Source organism: Palaemon carinicauda, chromosome 11, assembly GCF_036898095.1.
Source record: "Palaemon carinicauda isolate YSFRI2023 chromosome 11, ASM3689809v2, whole genome shotgun sequence".
Classification (NCBI taxonomy): Eukaryota; Metazoa; Arthropoda; class Malacostraca; order Decapoda; family Palaemonidae; genus Palaemon; species Palaemon carinicauda.
This window is the reverse complement of record NC_090735.1, coordinates 99198230-99217421: the sequence shown is the minus strand read 5'-3', so window position 1 is coordinate 99217421 and position 19192 is coordinate 99198230. Positions and strand designations below refer to the sequence as shown.

The 19192-nt window shown below is 34.0% G+C and overlaps 1 protein-coding gene across 1 annotated transcript; it reads right to left on the bottom strand.

Annotated features, from left to right (window-relative positions):
* Positions 1-472: 472 nt before the first annotated feature.
* On the bottom strand, positions 473-1191 carry LOC137649403 (uncharacterized). The gene is made up of 2 exons (XM_068382391.1): positions 948-1191; positions 473-774 (listed from the first exon to the last, which is right to left on the bottom strand). Exons 1-2 carry the CDS (start codon positions 1189-1191, stop codon positions 473-475), a joined length of 546 nt encoding a protein of 181 aa, XP_068238492.1.
* Positions 1192-19192: the final 18001 nt, after the last annotated feature.

Here is a 19192-nt window from a genome sequence, read left to right as displayed (position 1 = left end):
CTGTGCAGTAGATCAGCCCAAGGGATGTGAAAGGACTTAAATGAAATTACATATCTGTCAGCGCATGGGAGCAGGTATCCATAGTCGTGGTCTACCAGTACTAACATTACAGAGGAGGGTGTCATTAGAGCCGTCGAGGGGGACATCTTCCCAATGTAGGGATGTGCAGGATCTCCTACATGCTTGGTAATCTGACTCTTTTTGTTGGGCTTCTGCCAAGGCGTTGTAATCTAATCCAAGGTGAATAGTGGCTAATGTGTTTCTTGACAGGGTATAAACAATCGGATTCCTTTTCCCAGGGATGTGTTCAAGGGTGCAACTGTATTCAACTATGGCGGAGAGATGTTGGCGTATACGGGTGGACCAGGAATTGGACTGCTGAGTGAAGGCATGCCCCAGAGGCATGTTGTCCATGCAAAAGATGAAGGATGTACCTTCTAAGAAGTGGCGAAAGTGACAGACAGCCAAATGCTCAGAGCAGTTCGGGGTCGAGGGTAGAGTAGATATATTCCGCCTTGGACAGTTTTCTATTGAAGAAGGCCAATGGGCAGGGCAAGACATTGCCCACCTGCTCAAGTGCTGCACTAATACTGATGTCGCTGCTATTGGTGGAGAAAAGGAGAGGGGCAAGCACCCCGGGAAAAGTAAGAGCAGCAGCAATTGATAGGGTATTCTTTGCATTGCAGAAGGCCACTTCTTGAAGGGGACCCCACTTTAGGTCTTTTGGCTTGCCCTTGAGGGAGGCATAGAGGGTTGCAAGTTTGGTGGTGAGGGCTGTCAAGAAACGGTGATAATAGTTGATCATGCCCAAGAATTCATGTAGTACTTTGACGGTCGAGGGCATTGGGAAGTTCTGAACATCTGCTACCTTCTCAGGGAAGGGGTAGACTCCTTCAGGAGTGATGCGCCAAAGGTACACTTGTCGTACTGGACTACAAGGCCTTTACGTTGTTGGCGGTCGAGCACAATGCATAGGTGACTGAGGTGTTCCTCTTTGGAGGTTAAGAACACAAGTTTGTTATCCATGTAATATACACAGAAGGGGGGGTTCCCTAAGATGCCATCCCTACACAGACACAGGGAGCCATCTCTCTTCAGTATAATGTGTAAGGGTGATGACCAGCGGCTTGAAGCTTTTTGGCAAACGCCCATCTCTTCCATTTCGGCAAATGTTTGTTGAGCAGCTTCCATATGATCCAATGCTATACCCCTTAATCTGGCAAACACTAGGGCTCCATCGTTTTGATATGGTGATTAATCCCATGTTTGGTGGGAACCGTGTGCATTTAGCAAAGTTCCGGACAGAAGACGTTTGCGCACAATGCCAGGAGGTGGGTGCAGGAATCCGTATATGCACTCATGTGGAGAGCATGATCGGAGAGGCCGCGTTGAAGAGGTGTCGATGAGTAAGAGTCTACGTTAACTAACCATCAGTAAGTGTTATAAACCAGGAGGTAAATAAGTGAGAATAATCTGCATCGAGGATTGGCGATGTGACGCCAGTAACAAGAAACTTCCAATGATATTTGACACTTCGAAATGACAATCACATGACCGTACCTACATCAGGTAAAAAGAAAAGATTAGGGCTAGGGGAAGCCACCACCACAAGCGATGGCCTACTTACATGCTTTTTGGCCACTGACAAACGTTCGCATATTTCTTCACAGTATCCCAGAATCTGGAGTAGTAGTAGCATAACTGCGGCCAATGGATATCAGTAAGTGGTTGTAGAGGTTGTTAGTTGGTTTCTGAGTGAGTGGTGTCATATGTGGGTGGTGACTGCCTTTGTCACTGCTCCAGCATGCCACAGGGGGGAATGTGTGTGTCCTGCAGCATTAACGTCAGCTTCGGGCGATGTTGAATATTTTCCTCATCATCAGGAATAGAGGCATTGATAGAGACTTCTGGCTATTCCCGAAAATGAAATCAACGATGAAAGGGAAACAATTTGACACCAAATCGAACATGACAAAGAAAATAAAGTTATTGAAGAAAGAGGACTTCCGGGAATGTTTTCAAAAGTGGCAGGCACGGTGGAGTAAGTGTGTAGGTGCCGAAGGAGAGTACTTTGAAGGAGATTAGTGACAAAACATGTTAATTTTCGTAATTTAATAAATATTCACACACATTTACCGAACTTTTTGATCACCCCGTGTATATATATATATATATATATATATATATATATATATATATATATATATATATATATATATATATATATATATATACATATATATATATATATATATATATATATATATATATATATATATATATATGTACGACTTTTTCAGGTCATATACATATATTTTTTTCCAAAAACCCTCGCATTCCATAATTTCTTTACTAGTAAGCTGCTATAAATTTTCAGTTTCTATTAATGATTGTCGTAAATGTCTCCTTCAATTACAGATATTTTCAGCGTGGCTGTCAAAAGCACCCGATATCAAGTGGCAGACAAACAGATTTTAAGTTTTTATACCTTGAAGATTAAAAAAATATTGTCCGCAAATATCCCCAGATGACGGAGTTCTGTGCCTAGCCCTTGGACTATTGTAATTGTTGATACTAGACAAGCTACAACCCTAAGTCAATAAGCATAAGGCCACAATCCCAAAGGCTGCCATGGGAAAAGCAAGCCAGTGCGGAAAAGATATGAAGTAAAGGATAAATCATAAAAGTAAAAGAAAATAAAAATAGAACATATCATCATCAAATGAAATGTTAAACAGGCAACTTACATAAAAATTATGAAACGAGACTTTTGTCATCCTGTTCGACGGAAAAGCCTTTAGGCTAACTTTGAACTTTTATTTACTATTTTTCATTTATAAACTCCTGCTCTTGCATAAACATAAACTACATGCCTGTATAGTTGGTTGAGAAATAGCTTATGCCACCCATCATATGGCTTCTCAGGTACACAAACGACCAAATGTGCGCTCTTGTATTCACCCAAGGTCCCCAGAATAGGAAATAGGAGTGTTTCGAGAAATGGAAATTATTCAGGAATTTATTAATAAATGGCATAAATGTTTGCACTTGGCGCACACGTCCAAAACTTTGCTTTAAACATCTCGCCAGTCATCAGGAAACTTATAATGTATGCATTGCGAGCAGTGTCCCAGGAAATAAAAACCATGCGACGTAATTTCCGTTCAAGATGTATTTGGTGTGAGTGTGAAGAAGACTTGTATTAATAGTCGTGTGTGTGTATGTATACATGGAGGCTGGAATAGAATAGTTTCGGTTTTCTTAGCGTACACTATCGCTAAATTCGCGTATGTATAATGGAGCCTTGTTATTTTGAAGAGAATGCTAAAATCATTAAGATTGATCTGGTGTCACAAAGAGATCATTGGTAGTTTGGAATTACTTTTTCATTCGCTACGTATCAAAACTCAATTTCAGAAAAGATGGAGCTTTCTGAACAAGATTCGTTTTGTGAAAAATAACAATTACAGAAAATATTACATACATTACACGTACACAATTACATATAGCATTTACAGTCAAATTCAATAATCCACTGACAGAGGGCAGCCAGCATATTAGATTCACCGACGTGAGAGTTTTAAATTTGACTATATATGTTTATATATGTTTATATATATATATATATATATATATATATATATATATGTGTGTGTGTGTGTGTGTGTGTGTGTGTGTGTGTGTGTGTGTGTGTATTCACGTGCGCAAACAGATAAACAAACTCGATAATACGGAGGTAATAATAATAATAATAATAATAATAATAATAATAATAATAATAATAATAATAATAATAATAACTAGAAAAGCACTCTCTGTGTTCTGACCTCCATCAAGGCAGCTTATTTCTTGAAACGAACTTGCCCTAATATTAATTCGGTCAACCTTTTGCTCGACCTTGACCTTAACCTTTGACCTAGGACTATCGAAATTGAATTACTTCCGCCTTTCAACAATTAGTCCCTGAAAGTTTCACAACTCTGTGAGTAAAATTATGGCCAGGAAGTTGTTCACAATCAAACAAACGGACAAACAGACAAACAGGGGGGAAAATATAACCTCCTCCCGACTTTGTTGGCGTAGGTGATAATAATGATAACTTTGGTGATAGTGATGAAAAAACATTAAATTTTTTGAAGAATTTACCAGAGGTGTTGATTATAATGATAGAGGTAAGACTCTACATAATATTTTGAGGAGTTGAAGCTATTGAAATGCATTGTTACATTTATACAGAAGTAGGTCAGTATGTGTATGGATTAATGGTTGATGAAAAGGCAAAGGTTCCTACCAGTGAAGAGAAAGATTGAGAAAGTCGAGATCATTGAAAGAGAGAGGAAACAGTTGGGAATGCCCAATGTTAATGATATCAATTATTCAGGAAGAAAAATGGGAGACATAGAGGATATAAAAAGTATCAGTGAAAGTTGTCATTAAAAGAAATGTGATGGAGCAATTAGATTCATGAAAAGGGGTGACTGATATCCGTAGAGATCATTCACCTGATGTTGGGTCAGAACGGTGACTGTGTAACAGATTTCTCACTCGAGATACAGTTAAATTCAAAAGTCCTCCGATACTCGGTGTAAATCGTTCGTCATATGTCTCTAGTGTCAACATGACAAAACAGAAAAAGTGTTGCTCTTCTCATTACTTCTAGGAAATGGCCGAAGCCTTGTTCAACGTCAGCGAATGCATACAACTATTACAAATCTAGTTGCCATATTTCATTATGTGGTATTATTTGACGTTTAGACTATCCACTACAAACACAAAACACACAACTCAAACACACATGCGCGCGCGCACGCACACACACACACACACACACACACATATTTTTTCTTGGGAGGGGCCCAGTAGACACTTTCTAGGGAAGAGTGGGGGAATGGAATCGCCCTCCCCCTTAGCCAGTCTGACACTGATAAAATAAGCAACTTAAGAAGTCATTTGTGTTTTAGGGGTTGTGGAGGGAGAGAGGTTAAATGAAGATTCTTGATACATCTTGTGAAATATTGTATCATTGCCTAAATCAATTTGATAATCAAAAATGTTCTAGCAAATATTGCTTATCTAATTCAATATTAGTTAATTTGATGTAGCTAGTATCTGTATCAGTAGCAGGTTTATTGGTAGCTTGATTAGTTGACTAGTAACGAAAGTTAAGTATTATCTTTGCAAATTAGATGATCAATGATGGACACAGTAAATACTGATGGCCGCATAGTACCTTCAATATAATCAGAATATAGTTAATTGAGTCAAAACTAAGTTGTATTCGGGTAAAAGAGACCAGTTATATTATAGCAAACCCTTTGAGAAATTGTTTTATTGAAAAATCACTAAAAAAAGAAAAAAGTTGCTTAGTCTTAAACGACGTAATTTTTCGAAATTTTGTTATGAAAGTAAGATATACTTATTTTCCCAAAATTTATTCCCTTCTAATTTGCCAAAAATAAAATATCAATGATTATAATATAACAGTCAATTGCTTTATTTTGAGAAAATTACATAACTTGGAGATCAAGCTGACTTTTAATCAGTTTCGTGCACAACGTTCTTATATCTTTGATTCAAATAAGCTTATCTCTTCATGATATAATCCTTATTTACAGCGTCCTTTCTGAGTGATCAAGTGGCTAAGTTAGCACAGCTAGGCTATGTGGGGTTGGATGGGCCTTTGGACCGGGTGAATTACACCGTGCAGATGGGAACTTAGCGAGTAAAAAATATATTGCTATCCTTGAGATTCTAGTTCGGGGTGTTCGAGTAATGGCCACGCCAGTTCCTCGGCCTATCAAGGTAGTCGTTAAATCATGATTCCTACAGTTGATGCAATACGCGGGGAAAGGAGAAGACAAAATATTAAAATATCTTGAAAATAAATGTTTGATTGTCCTTTTTATCACTGAATCACATAGCTGAGGAACGATGCCCTTGTTGTCCTCAATTTTCTCTCACTCTTTAAATTTTATTTTTCTAACCTTCTTCCTCTATCCCTTGGCATGTCGTGTTAGGTCTTGATTCTTTAAGATTTGCGTTCCTTTCTCCCATTCTTTATTCATTTATTTATCAAACATTCTCGGTATTTTTAAAATCAATGGCCTTCCGCGCTAGAGCTCATCTTAGACCATCAATTTTAGTTTACAGCTTCTCACTATCTCTCCAAAAAAAAAAAAATCTCTCCCCAGCGGCAGAATGGAACACATTCAATTGACCCTTCCAGCCTGGATCCATCCAAAATTTGTGTGAAGACAAGATATTCATTAGCTGGATTCAGAAATAAGACATTTATAGCACTTTATTTCAATTCTCTTAATCTAATATAAGATTCATCTTTACAATCTCCACCGAAACAGAAGAATCCCCTGGATTGTGAAACATGCATCTATTAATAAAAGGTTTCACTCAAATTGTTTATACAATTCCGGTCACATTCCTTTACCTTTATTCCAGTTAACAAAAATATCTTGGTTCATTTTAAAGCAAACGAGCCAATTATCTCACAGAGCAATTTCGTAAAGAGCATGTTAATTGGAAAACTCGTGGTATGTAGAGGAAGACAGAACATGATAATCCAAGTAGTATAACTTCGAGTTGGACAAATGTCGGTATTAGGGTCATCAGCAAATAAACACTCCAAATACGCAAAAGAGAACCACTCACAAATTACAATTCTTTATTTTTCTAAAATCACCCATTACTAAGATCAGCATTTAAATCCAACAAAATAATCCTGTTATCTATTCTTTGTGATAACTATCTATAATTTTGCAATGGGTCCTCGGTAATCATCAAGCGAATTAAAACTCTTACGATGAAGATTGAATTATCAATGTAGCAAAGATTTTATTATACAGTACATGTCAAAATTTTGTTCAAATGTCAATTCTAACAGTTCTTGGCCATGAATACACGCGATGAGAGGGCAAAGCTCACCGCAAAGGTAATGTTAAAAAAAAAATGGCAAATACTCTGATTCTCAAGAACTTTCAAGGTTATACAATGAAGTATCCTTGCGTATTACGAAATGTTATGATATATGAATAGCTAAAGGCCGATGCCAGTCCTTACCAGTCAATCTAACAATTTAAAAATACCGATGAGTTTTGGGAATCCTAAAACAATTACTTTTATTAGAAAATTAGCATAGTCAAGGGAAACATTTATCTTATATAAATGAATGTCTAAAAAATTAATTTATATGGTGGTCGATTGCTACCTGTACATGAGTTTACTAGTAAGATATATAAGAATATCCAGCAATAAATCCTAGAAGTAACTGGCAATTCGTTTGCTTACTTCTTGCCTTAAGCGCTTTCGTTTGGAGGCAACTTTTACCAATAGTCTCTTTCCCCTTTATTACTCTCATTGTTTCATAATTATTTGATATAATCATCCAAGAACGTTTAAAACTGTCTTCTTTTTCATTCAATGATCCTTGTCTTTAAATTTCTCAATATACAATTCCTCTCTCTCTCTCTCTCTCTCTCTCTCTCTCTCTCTCTCTCTCTCTCTCTCTCTCTCTCTCTCTCTCTTAAGTGCATGGAAATGGATTCAGCTCTTCAAAATATTCTATATGGTAACCTCAATGTCAAGTTAATACTACACAAAGTTTAACAGGTTTTTTGTAAATTTTCTCCATCATCAGAAAAATCATGGTGATATTGACAATTTTTTATTCTGAGAAGCATATGCCAAAATATTAATCACAAAAGTGAGAGATTTCATAAAATCTTGGTGGTATGGAGTTGGAGTCGACTGAATGGTCAAAGAAATTAGAAAGAGTAGACCGGGATCGTTTAATAGACTAAACTGCCGTTATGATTTTGCTTAATCTTGAAACGTTGCTTTTTTACAGGAAAATGTCTACTTTAAAAGGAAATGAAAAATTATATGGAAAGGTATAGTAGTTATTATAGCGATAATAATAAAATTGGTAGAGATGAATTGTAATCAAAACTATTACAAGGTGAATCTCGTTGTTATTTATCTTAGTATCATATTTATGTATTCATAAACTGTATATATATATATATATATATATATATATATATATATATATATATATATATATATATATATATATATATATATATATATATATTTATATATATTTATATATATATATATAGATAGATCGATAAATAGATAGATAGATAGATACATAGATAGATACATAGATATATGTAATATTATAAATATATATACATATATATATATATATATATATATATATATATATATATATACACGTAAATATATATATATATATATATATATATATATATATATATATATATATATATATATATATATATATATATATACCTCTTCGTACGTTCAATTAATATTATTTATTCAAATAGGAAAAAAGCTGAAATTATCATTCAGCAACCGTATTGCGAAAACACAATTTGATAATTTTGACATAAAACAGACAGAATTTGAGTTCCATGCCCTGTCATTTCAGTCCTTTTCTATAAAACAATTGTTTTAGCATATTTACAACTGTAGCCTACTGCTGTCCCACAACTATAAATCCTACACTTGACTTGTTCAACAATCGCAACATATTTTTAATACGCCATATGGCACAGACTGGTTCGTTCTTTAGCAAAGCAATACAAAGCCCTACGCTTCCAAAGACTGGAAACTAAAATGAACAATTCACAATTGGTAATAACAGCTATAAACTCTATGGTAATTACATCCAAAGTTTGTTGGGCCGAGAACACTACTCTGCACAATTTGGCTGTATCCGAACGGAGCACAAATTATCTTCCAAGCAAGATCGTGTTCAGAGATAAAGATAGCATAAAAAGCAAAATAATCAAGCACAGAAAGGAGAAGACCTTTTATATAGCCTGCATTACAGTAATGAGCCAAGCAACTGGATATGACGTAAACAGAGATGTAATTATGGACCACCACAAAAGCGTCATTGTCTCTGCTCCAATACTTTCTCTTCTTTTGCCACGTTTCCGACGAGACTAATAGATCTTAGCACAGAACAAACTTCAGTACAAGGGACTACTTTGGCCCCTCCGCAAAACTGCTAAAGAAGTTTCAAAGGAACAAAGGGATCTGTCATCTCTGACATGATGTTCCGAGAAGGTACGGTTTAACTTTTCTTTCTCTTTAATGGAATTGTGAAAATTTTGACGCTTTAGGCTTTGTGCTACAGCACGCGGGGCCAGGGCTTGTACTCCCAAATCCCTTAAAGAGGATCTACATATCATGTCAGCGCTTCGGGGATACTCAGTGTGTACAGTAGGCTATCGCTATGAGGTAATGAGAGAGAGATACAGACATACAGAGCGAGAGAGAAATTTTGGATAAAGGCTAATTTTGACCATCTCTCTCTCTCTCTCTCTCTCTCTCTCTCTCTCTCTCTCTCTCTCTCTCTCTCTCTCTCTCTCTCTCTCATACGCACACACATTTATAGTGTGTGCGTGTGTATGTATAACGCATATATATAAAGTATACACATATATATATATATATATATATATATATATATATATATATATATATATATATATATATATATATATATATATATATATATATATATATATATATATACATATATATATATATGCATATGCACAAGGACATATTCGTGCATGTATAAGCTGTACCTTCCTACCCATATGAGCTTAATTACTTTTTTATATCGTTTGATAATTGGTATGACTCCTTATGGCAATTAGAATGTGAATGTGAATGAAACCCACTTGCACTAACATGACGTGACGTAGTGTCTCTATTAAATGATATTAGTAACTGGCTACACGATTTCGCTAAAATTACCTCATGCAAATTGTCTAGTTTTGTCACCCATGTCCTTATTCACCTAACTCAAATGTATGACGTTCAGGTGAACGGCTATCAAAAGTATTATCGGAAAATCTCTAAAATTTATTGCGATCTATTGAAAAGCTTTTTTATGTATATATATATATATATATTTATTTTTGGGATTGTATTAGAAGTAAAAATTTAAAACTCGATATTTTAGAATATTTTTTATTGTTATCTATTTCACAGGAAACTATTTCTTCGTTTTTCAATTCGTCCTTTTTCCCCTGGCTTGATGGGATCAAATATATTTTCAAAGTGTTGTCGGTTTCACGTTCCAAAAGAATTTTGTTATTTCATAATCGCATTTCGATATCAGGATAAAGTAACAGAGATTGGAAGGAATTTGATTTCTTTTAACCTCTTGTTAATGAAACGTGTTTTCATAATTTTTTTTCATAAGAGTTTTAAAGTACTTGTAAATGAAGGTCTCTGATTTATTTTTTATCCAATTTATTATAACCTTAAATTTCCGTAGCTTATTGGAAATACCGCCGTCTTCAGATCTGTGAGTTGGGAGTTCAAGCTCCGCTCAAGCCCGATAGTTCCTAGTAGTGTCGGTAACACCACTGTCCCTGTGAGTTAGGGAAGGGGTGTTTTGGGAGCCCGGTAATTCTACATGCTGAGACATCAGCAGCCATTGCTGACTCTCCCTGGTCCTAACTTAGATGGAGAGCGGGCTTGGGTGCTGATCATATGGTCAATCTCAATGGCATTGTCCTGTCCTTGTGATTGCTGCTCATGACTTACCTTTTAATCTAGCATATAAGCATGAATAAGTTTATCCATATTAACAACAAGGTATGTATTACTTTAGGTTTTTTATGGAAAGATTTGAACATATATACAAATACTCAGATCATGAAATTCTCTGATATCATGTTTTCCAAAAATACTTATTCCCCTTTCATAAGTGGAAGTATAATTACTTGCACAAAAAGAACTTGATTTATGTTTGGTGAAACAAAGAACTTAACAAGGAAATAGTCTTCCGAGCTCAGGGAAATTCTCCATGTAGACACTACATGAATGATCGATCATAATGGAAATGCAGGGATCGGTCCATTATCCAGATGTTAGACTTCAAATGCTAATGTAAATGAACGACTTTCAAATATATGCTCTCAAGAAATATACGTCAGGAAAAAGTCCGCGATGCGCAGTCAATACATCATCGTTTATGCCACTTATCTATCTATCTATTAATTGACAGAAGTAAAAAAGCTGCTCCTTTATTACTTTTGACAACTTGAAAGCATAGGTTAAACTTAAATTTATGAAAGAAATGAAAAGAGAAGAGTACCTACCTAAAATAACGTAAATATGTCTATGAAAAAGGAATTATTCCGCAAAGGGAAATCTTGTCGAAAACAGTTAATATTGTATTTTTGCTGTGCAGAGACAGACTTCATTGTGATCCCTGAGTGGAAAATTATTCACCCCTCCAGACAACAATCTTCCAAGAGCTGCTAGTTTTCACGAATGTACATCGGAAGAAACGTTTTCAAAGAGTTATGATTATAATTCAAAATTATATTCATACAATCAATGATTAATATGTCTTTCAACACTAATTTGAGATATGTAGCAGGGTAGATATCGTGGGAATATAGAATTGCTCCATAATGATCACTGATGAGCAACTAAGGATCATTCATTACAAGACAAATATATTTATACAAATATGAGTGGTTCACTCGCACCATATAACCCTTATTATACTAATTCTGCTCATTATGCAGTGGTAAATGAGTAAACAATTCTCTCCCCTCTTCACTCTTTCTGTTTTTTGCCGACCATTGTAGGATATCCTCCCAATGGCACGTGTGCGCAAGTGCCACCAATGGCGAAGAATTTCCTCTGTTATTCGGATTTATCACAGCAGATAAAGGATAACGGGGAATTTAACGCGTAGTTTTGAAGGACTTAAAGGATTACACACCAAAGATTTAGAGGAACTGTAGAGGTACGAAATGCCAGGGGCTTCCTTAATACCTCTCATGGATTATTTTGTTGAGGCGTGGCAGCGCTAGGCAGTGTGACTCCCACAAAGGATATCTATCACGCTGAAATAACGAAGTTGGGGTGGAAGGAGGGGATGGCGGGGGAAGATGAATGGGATGTAAAGGGCTCACGAGTATTAATGATCGCTAAAAATTGTTTCAATAAGACTTGGTTCATGTTTGTATGTGCATTTTCCCTGTCTGTGCGTCCGGGTGAGTCCTCGAGTCTTAATTCAAGCACACGAAAACAGAGTTCAGGCACGTTGTATGAGAGAGAGAGAGAGAGAGAGAGAGAGAGAGAGAGAGAGAGAATAATTATTCACTGTGCAATTTACACTTCTATATTGAACGGATTCAATAACCCTATGTGATGGTACAATAATTAGATAATTGATCCACATAACATTCTAAAGTCTTGGCATTATAATTTGCCCTCAATTTTTAACAATAGGAATACCTGGAAACCTCTATTGTTACAACAGATTTAAAAGTCTTGTCTGCGTAAAAATCTCTTAGCATCGGTCATTTTGTAACTATATTATTATGTAATGCTCACATGTATACGTGACTCTTTAGTATCTTGATATATTAAGGAAGGTATCGATCAACTACGTTTGACAGAATAACCTATACAAATATAAAGAAAGGGAACCCTAACACCCAAAAGAAATCAAATCAAAGCTTCGCAATACCACAGCTCTGTGTTTATTTTTTGTAACGTTAGTTTCTTTTCCAAATGTCGATATCTTGATTAGTGGATGATCATGTAATAATAATAATAATAATAATAATAATAATAATAATAATAATAATAATAAATTAGAGTTAACCAAAAGGTAAAATTGAGTATGAGTAAAACCAAAATGAAAATAGTGCGTAAAAAAAACATTAGAATAAAAGTTTTTCACAAATGAGTCTAAAAATAGAAGGAATATGTTATGAGCCAAAGGGTGAATGTGTAGTGTATCTTCTAGGAAATGGAAAGGCAGAATATAGCTTCATTATGCATGTTAGTAATCAGTTCAAACGGTAAAAATTATTTATAATGATAACCTCAATCATAAATTTATTAATTCTTATTATTATAACCTTCCGATGAACTTATGAAGGAAATGCGTTGTAATTGAAAAGAGATTATCTCCCCTGACTATATATATATATATATATATATGTATATATATATGTATGTATATATATATATATATAGATATATATATATATGTATGTATATATATATATATATATATATAGATATATATGTATGTATTTATGTATACATATATATATACATATATATATATATATATATACATATATGTATAATATATATATATATATATATATATGCATATATGTATATATATATATATATATATCCGGTCACGCTGAGAGACATTGACAGACGCATAATTACTCGGTCTCTACCTATTCCTTGGGAGAGGGGGAGAGGGAATAGTCAAACACAGGTGACGATGATACCCCGAGATGTGTAATCGAAAACTACAACTGCCGCGTTGTAGTTAGGAAAAGGGGATGGAGTGGAAAGGGTTGAATCTGTGTCTGTGCATATCTATCTAAATATTTGGCCGTCATTTTTGATGGGTTGCCTACACTAGTATTTCATAATGTAGAAAACTTGTCAAGAAAACGTAATAAAAAGCAAAGGTGACATGGGAACTGAACATTACTAGAGAAAAAAAAAAACTCCAGTTTTCTAGGGTAAAAATCTTTTAAAGTCTGAATCTAGGAAACTGATTGCAATTTATAGCAATCAAGCATTTTCATTTATGAGGAATGTATCATTTGGCAAAACATAATCTATATGAATGGAATGATATGAATGAAAGACTATGGACAACATTGTAAAAGTGACCGAAAAGTAATTATTTTCCTCGCATTTCAGAAATATTAAAAGTAAAAAAGGGGGTTAGTGAATAACAATTCAGAATCAAAACTCTTTCTAAAATTATAAGTTTTCGTAAAATTTATGTCTCCCTAATCTTAATATTTACATCGGGAAACCGGCAAATGTTGTTGATCGTAAGATATGGAATAATCTCGGCATAAGCCAGAACGTCCCCATTATTTCCAGAGAATAAATCATCCGTGAACATGAGCATAAACACGCATTTCAGAATTGTGAAATGTTATTGTTTTTTTTTCTGAAATATCGCCTCACAAAGACACACCCACACACACAAACACACACACACACAAACACACACACACACACACACACACATATATATATATATATATATAAATATATATAAATATATATATATATATACATATATATATACATATTTATATATATATATATATATATATTTATATATATATATATATATATATATATAAAGATTGCACCCCTGATAATTCCATTTGCTTTCTCAAAATGTCTCTAGGGGTTGGATTGATAGTTTCACGCCCTTTTCTTCAAGCAAGTAGACGCTAGCCGCATATATATATATATATATACACATATACTTGTATGTATGTATTTATATATATATATATATATATATACTTGTATATATATATATATATATATATATGTATATATATACTTGTATGTATTATATATATATATATATATATATCATTACCATCATCACCAGTCGTTACTAGACCACTACAGAACGAAGGCCGCAGACATGTCCTTCCGCTTGCATCTGTTTATGGTGTTTCTGTGGCAGTCCGCATTCGCAAATTTTCTTAGTTCGTCAATCTATTGCCTTCTCTTCCTTCCCATGCTTCTTTTACGATCTCTATGGACCTATTCTATTATTCTTAATACTCATCTGTTGTCTCTCATTCTCATTATATGCCTTTCCCATGTTCATTTTTTTTTTTTTTTTACATATTGTTACAATATCCTCTACTTTAGTTTGCTCTCGTATCCATGCTCCTCTTTTTTCTCTCTGTTAGTGTTATTCCTATTATTATACTTTCCATATTTTTTTGAATTGGAACTAGCTTATGTTCCGAGGCTTTAATAAGGTTCCAAGTTTCTGATGCATAGGTTAATACTGGTAAGACCATTTGATTAAGTACTTTTATTTTTAGAGAAAGTAACATATTACTTTTCATAATCTCATTTTGTTTACTAAATGGTTTTCCATCCGATGCTTATCCTTCGTTTAATGTCTGTTCTAAGTATATATATTCATTAACAATCTCTAGAGGCTCGTCCACAACTTATTTACTGTCTCTGCATTTTCATTGTACATCATCGTAGTTTTACTTATATTCATTTTGAGTTCTACATTTCTGCTTTCTCTATTCAAATCTTCTATCATCTTTTATAATTTCTACCATTACTCACTAATCACAATTATGTCATCTGCCAATCTTTGTTGTTAAAGTATTCCCAATTAATATTTATTCCTACATTTTTCCAATTTAAATTTTTAAAAACTTCTTCTAGGCATACTGTGAATAATTTTCTCCCTATGTTGATATAGTTTTAGGATTGCTGTACTTCCTGTATAGATATCTTCAAGTGTTCTAACATAAAATTCTACTATTTCTTGTTTTTGAAGGGCTTTCATTTCTACTGAAATTTTGACCGAATCAAAATCTTTCTCATAGTTTATAAATGTCATACATACTGGTTTTTCACACTCTGTTGATTTTTCCATTAGTTAGTTAATTACATGGATATGGTCAGTGGTTGAATATCCACTTCTAAAGCCTGCCTGCTCTTTTGGTTGATAGAAGTCTTGCTGCCTTTCTATTCATCCTAATATGATCTTTCTAAATATTCTTTACATTAAAGGTTATAACAAAAGGTGTCAGATTTTAGTTCCAGTTTCACCAGAATAGTTAAAAACCAGAACGTCAGCTGGGGAAGCCCAACCCTAAACTGTGGTGCCCAACCAGAGCTGTGGCCTCCACAGTAAACAGCCTAAACTCGCGGTCTTAGGCAGGGATTGATCTGCTGTCATACGAATACTAGGCGAACACGTTACCACATTACTAGTCAGAAGAGTATACTTATTGGGTGGCAACTTTTCAGGTATTTCATAATTTCTATTGCTGAAGTTATTTCTTATAACACTATTTTATAGCATCGCATAAACATCCTCTGCAATTTTTATCACTCTCTCTCTCTCTCTCTATTGTTGATAATTTTCCCATTTTCATCCTTTAAAACAAACCTCTGTAGGCACCCTCTTCCAAGTCTTCTTTTTATCAATGTGATGCTTCTTCCTTTCTTCGGTGTTTCCTCAGTTTTGGCCTAATTGTATTTACGAATACCTTGGGTTTTAGTTTATTTATTGTTTTGTATAGTTCTCATAATTCAATTTAATCTCTCTTTGATTTTAACCTCATATCCAATCTTTTCTTTATTAGGTTTTTTATCTTTTCTGATAATTTCCCTTGATCGTATTTAGGAACTTTTCCAAAGTTTCCACCTCTCTATTTATGATTCTAATAGACTTTTTTTCAATTAATATTCATTTCTTCTTTTCTTGCTTCCATTTCATCATGTAGCTGGGAGTATCTATTTTGTATTGTTAAACTAAACTCATCCGATTTTTCCTTTTTACAGTAGTCTTTATTTTCTTTCCTAAATCAATTTTTTTCTCTCTTTCCTCAGATCTAAACAAATTTTTCGTTTCATCATTCTATGATCGCATGACTTTAACTCGTTTAACACTGTTAAATCTTTAACTAAACTGACTTTCTCACTGAGTATAAAATCTCTTTCATTTTTCGTTTATCCATTTGAGCTTCATGTCAATTTTCTGTGTTCTTTTTTATAAAGAAATGTGTTCATGATTTTAAGATTATTTCTTTCGGTAAATTCTGCAAGTATGTCTCCTCTATCAATCCTTGTGTCTACTCCAAATTTACGTATTGCTGATTCTCCTCTCTTCTTTAAACCTACTTTAGCATTGAAATCACCCAAAACACATGTAATTTGAGTCCAATGTTTGTTCATAGATATCGCCAGATCTTAGTATAAAGTTTCTATTTCTTCCTCTGTATGGGATGTGGTTGGTGCATAGGTTTGGATGACCTTCAATTTATACCTCTTATTTAGTTTTGATAATTAATCCTGCAATTCTATAACTAGTACTACAAAATTCTTCTACGTTACCTGCAGGATTTTTATTAATAACAAAACCCACTCCATTTTCTTTCCTCCTTTCGTGTACTCTGTCCTCTTTTAATTCTACATATACCATATATATACATACACACACACACACACACACATATATATATATATATATATACATATATATATATATATATATGTATATATATATATATATATATATATACATGTATATATACATATATATATATATATATATATACGTATATATGTATATATAGATATATATATATATATATATATGTGTGTGTGTATATATGTATATATATGGTATATGTAGAATTAAAAGAGGACAGAGTACACGCTAGCCCCTTCTATTGAAAGGCCAGGTCGAAACCAACCATGTCACGAGAGCCCATAAAAGAAATCGGAACCTGACGCTACTCAGCTGTCCGAGGATTTACCTGGCGAGACATCAGTCTCTTACCAGCGAGTTTTACCCGACCTGGCCTTTCATTAGAAGGGGCTAGCGTTCGATCCCAAGTATGAGGTAGAAATTTATTTCTATTTGAACACGATGTTGTGTTAATATTTATCCATATTGACTCATTAGGGGTAATTTGAATGAATTACTACCAATTGTGTCACGTGGTGGGCCGGGAAATCGGGTAAAACTCGCTGGTAAGAGACTGATGTCTCGTCAGGTAAATCCTCGGACAGCTGAGTAGCGTCAGGTTCCGATTTCTTTTATGGCCTCTCGTGGCATGGTTGGTTTCGACCTGGCCTTTCAATAGAAGGGGCTAGCGTTCGATCCCAGGTATGAGGTAGAAATTTATTTCTATTTGTACACAATGTTGTGTTTATATTTATCCATATTGACTCATTAGGGGTAATTTGAATGAATTACTACCAATTGTGTCACGTGGTGGGCCGGGAAATCGGGTAAAACTCGCTGGTAAGAGACTGATGTCTCGCCAGGTAAATCCTCGGACAGCTGAGTAGCGTCAGGTTCCGATTTCTTTTATGGCCTCTTGTGACATGGTTGGTTACGACCTGGCCTTTCATTAGAAGGGGCTAGCGTTCGATCCCAAGTATGAGGTAGAAATTTATTTCTATTTGAACACGATGTTGTGTTAATATTTATCCATATACATATATATATATGTATATATATATATATATACATATATATATATATATATATATATATACATATATATATATATATATATATATGTATATATACATATATATACATATATATATATATATATATATATATATATATATATATATATATATATATATATATATATATATATATATATATATATATATGTATGTATATACTCAAGAAGAACAGATTGAGCTAGAAGAGAAGTGTTAGGAATGATGATTACACCAAAAGCAGAAAAGGCATTGACGGAATGAAGAGCTCTAAATAGTAGATTGTTACTTGCTAAGTTTAGGTCAAAGCAGTGTAATATGAATATTGGACCAACAAATGATTCCCCTGAAGAAGGAAAAGAGGAATACTACGAAGAACTGCAGAGTGTAATAGACGAGATCCCAGAGAGAGATATAAAAAGTATGATTGGTGACTTCAATGATAAAATTGGAAGGAAGAATCAAGGTTTAGAGAATATGGTGGGTATAGAGGGTCTTGGCGAAATTGTAAATTAAAATTGGGCACACTTTTTAAGTTTTTGTTCAACAAACAATCTTATTATTGGAGGTACTCTTTTCCAACAAAAGGTCATCCACATATATATATATGGACTTCACCATATGGCAATTATTATTATTATAATTATTATTATTACTAGCAAAGCTACAACCCTAGTTGGAAAAGCAAGATGCTATAAGACCAAGGGCTCCAACAGGAAAAATAGCCCATGTTAGGAAAGGAGATAAGGAAATAAATAACTGATATAAGAAGAAATGAAAAAATAAAATATTTCAAAAATGTTAACAACATTAAAACAGATATTTGATATATAAACTATAAATGGACTTATGTAACACTGTTCAACATAAAAACATTTGCTGCAAGTTTGAACTTTTGAAGTTTTACTGATTTAACTACCCGATTAGAAAAATAATTCCACAGCTTGATCACAGCTGGAATAAAACTTCTAGAGTACTGTGTAGTATTGATCCTCATGATCGTGAAGGCCTAAATATTAGAATTAACTGTATACCTAGTATTACGAACAAGATGGAACTGTCTGGGAAGATCTGAATGTAAAGGATG

What these genes read in the sequence shown, in the direction of transcription:
- LOC137649403 (XM_068382391.1), bottom strand. Translation starts at nt 1,191, where the DNA reads ATGGAAGCTGCTCAACAAACATTTGCCGAAATGGAAGAGATGGGCGTT. An exon ending in TGTGCTCGACCGCCAACAAC is followed by an intron (nt 775 to 947) that starts GTAAAGGCCTTG and finishes GTTTCTTGACAG; the next exon opens with CCCTCACCACCAAACTTGCA.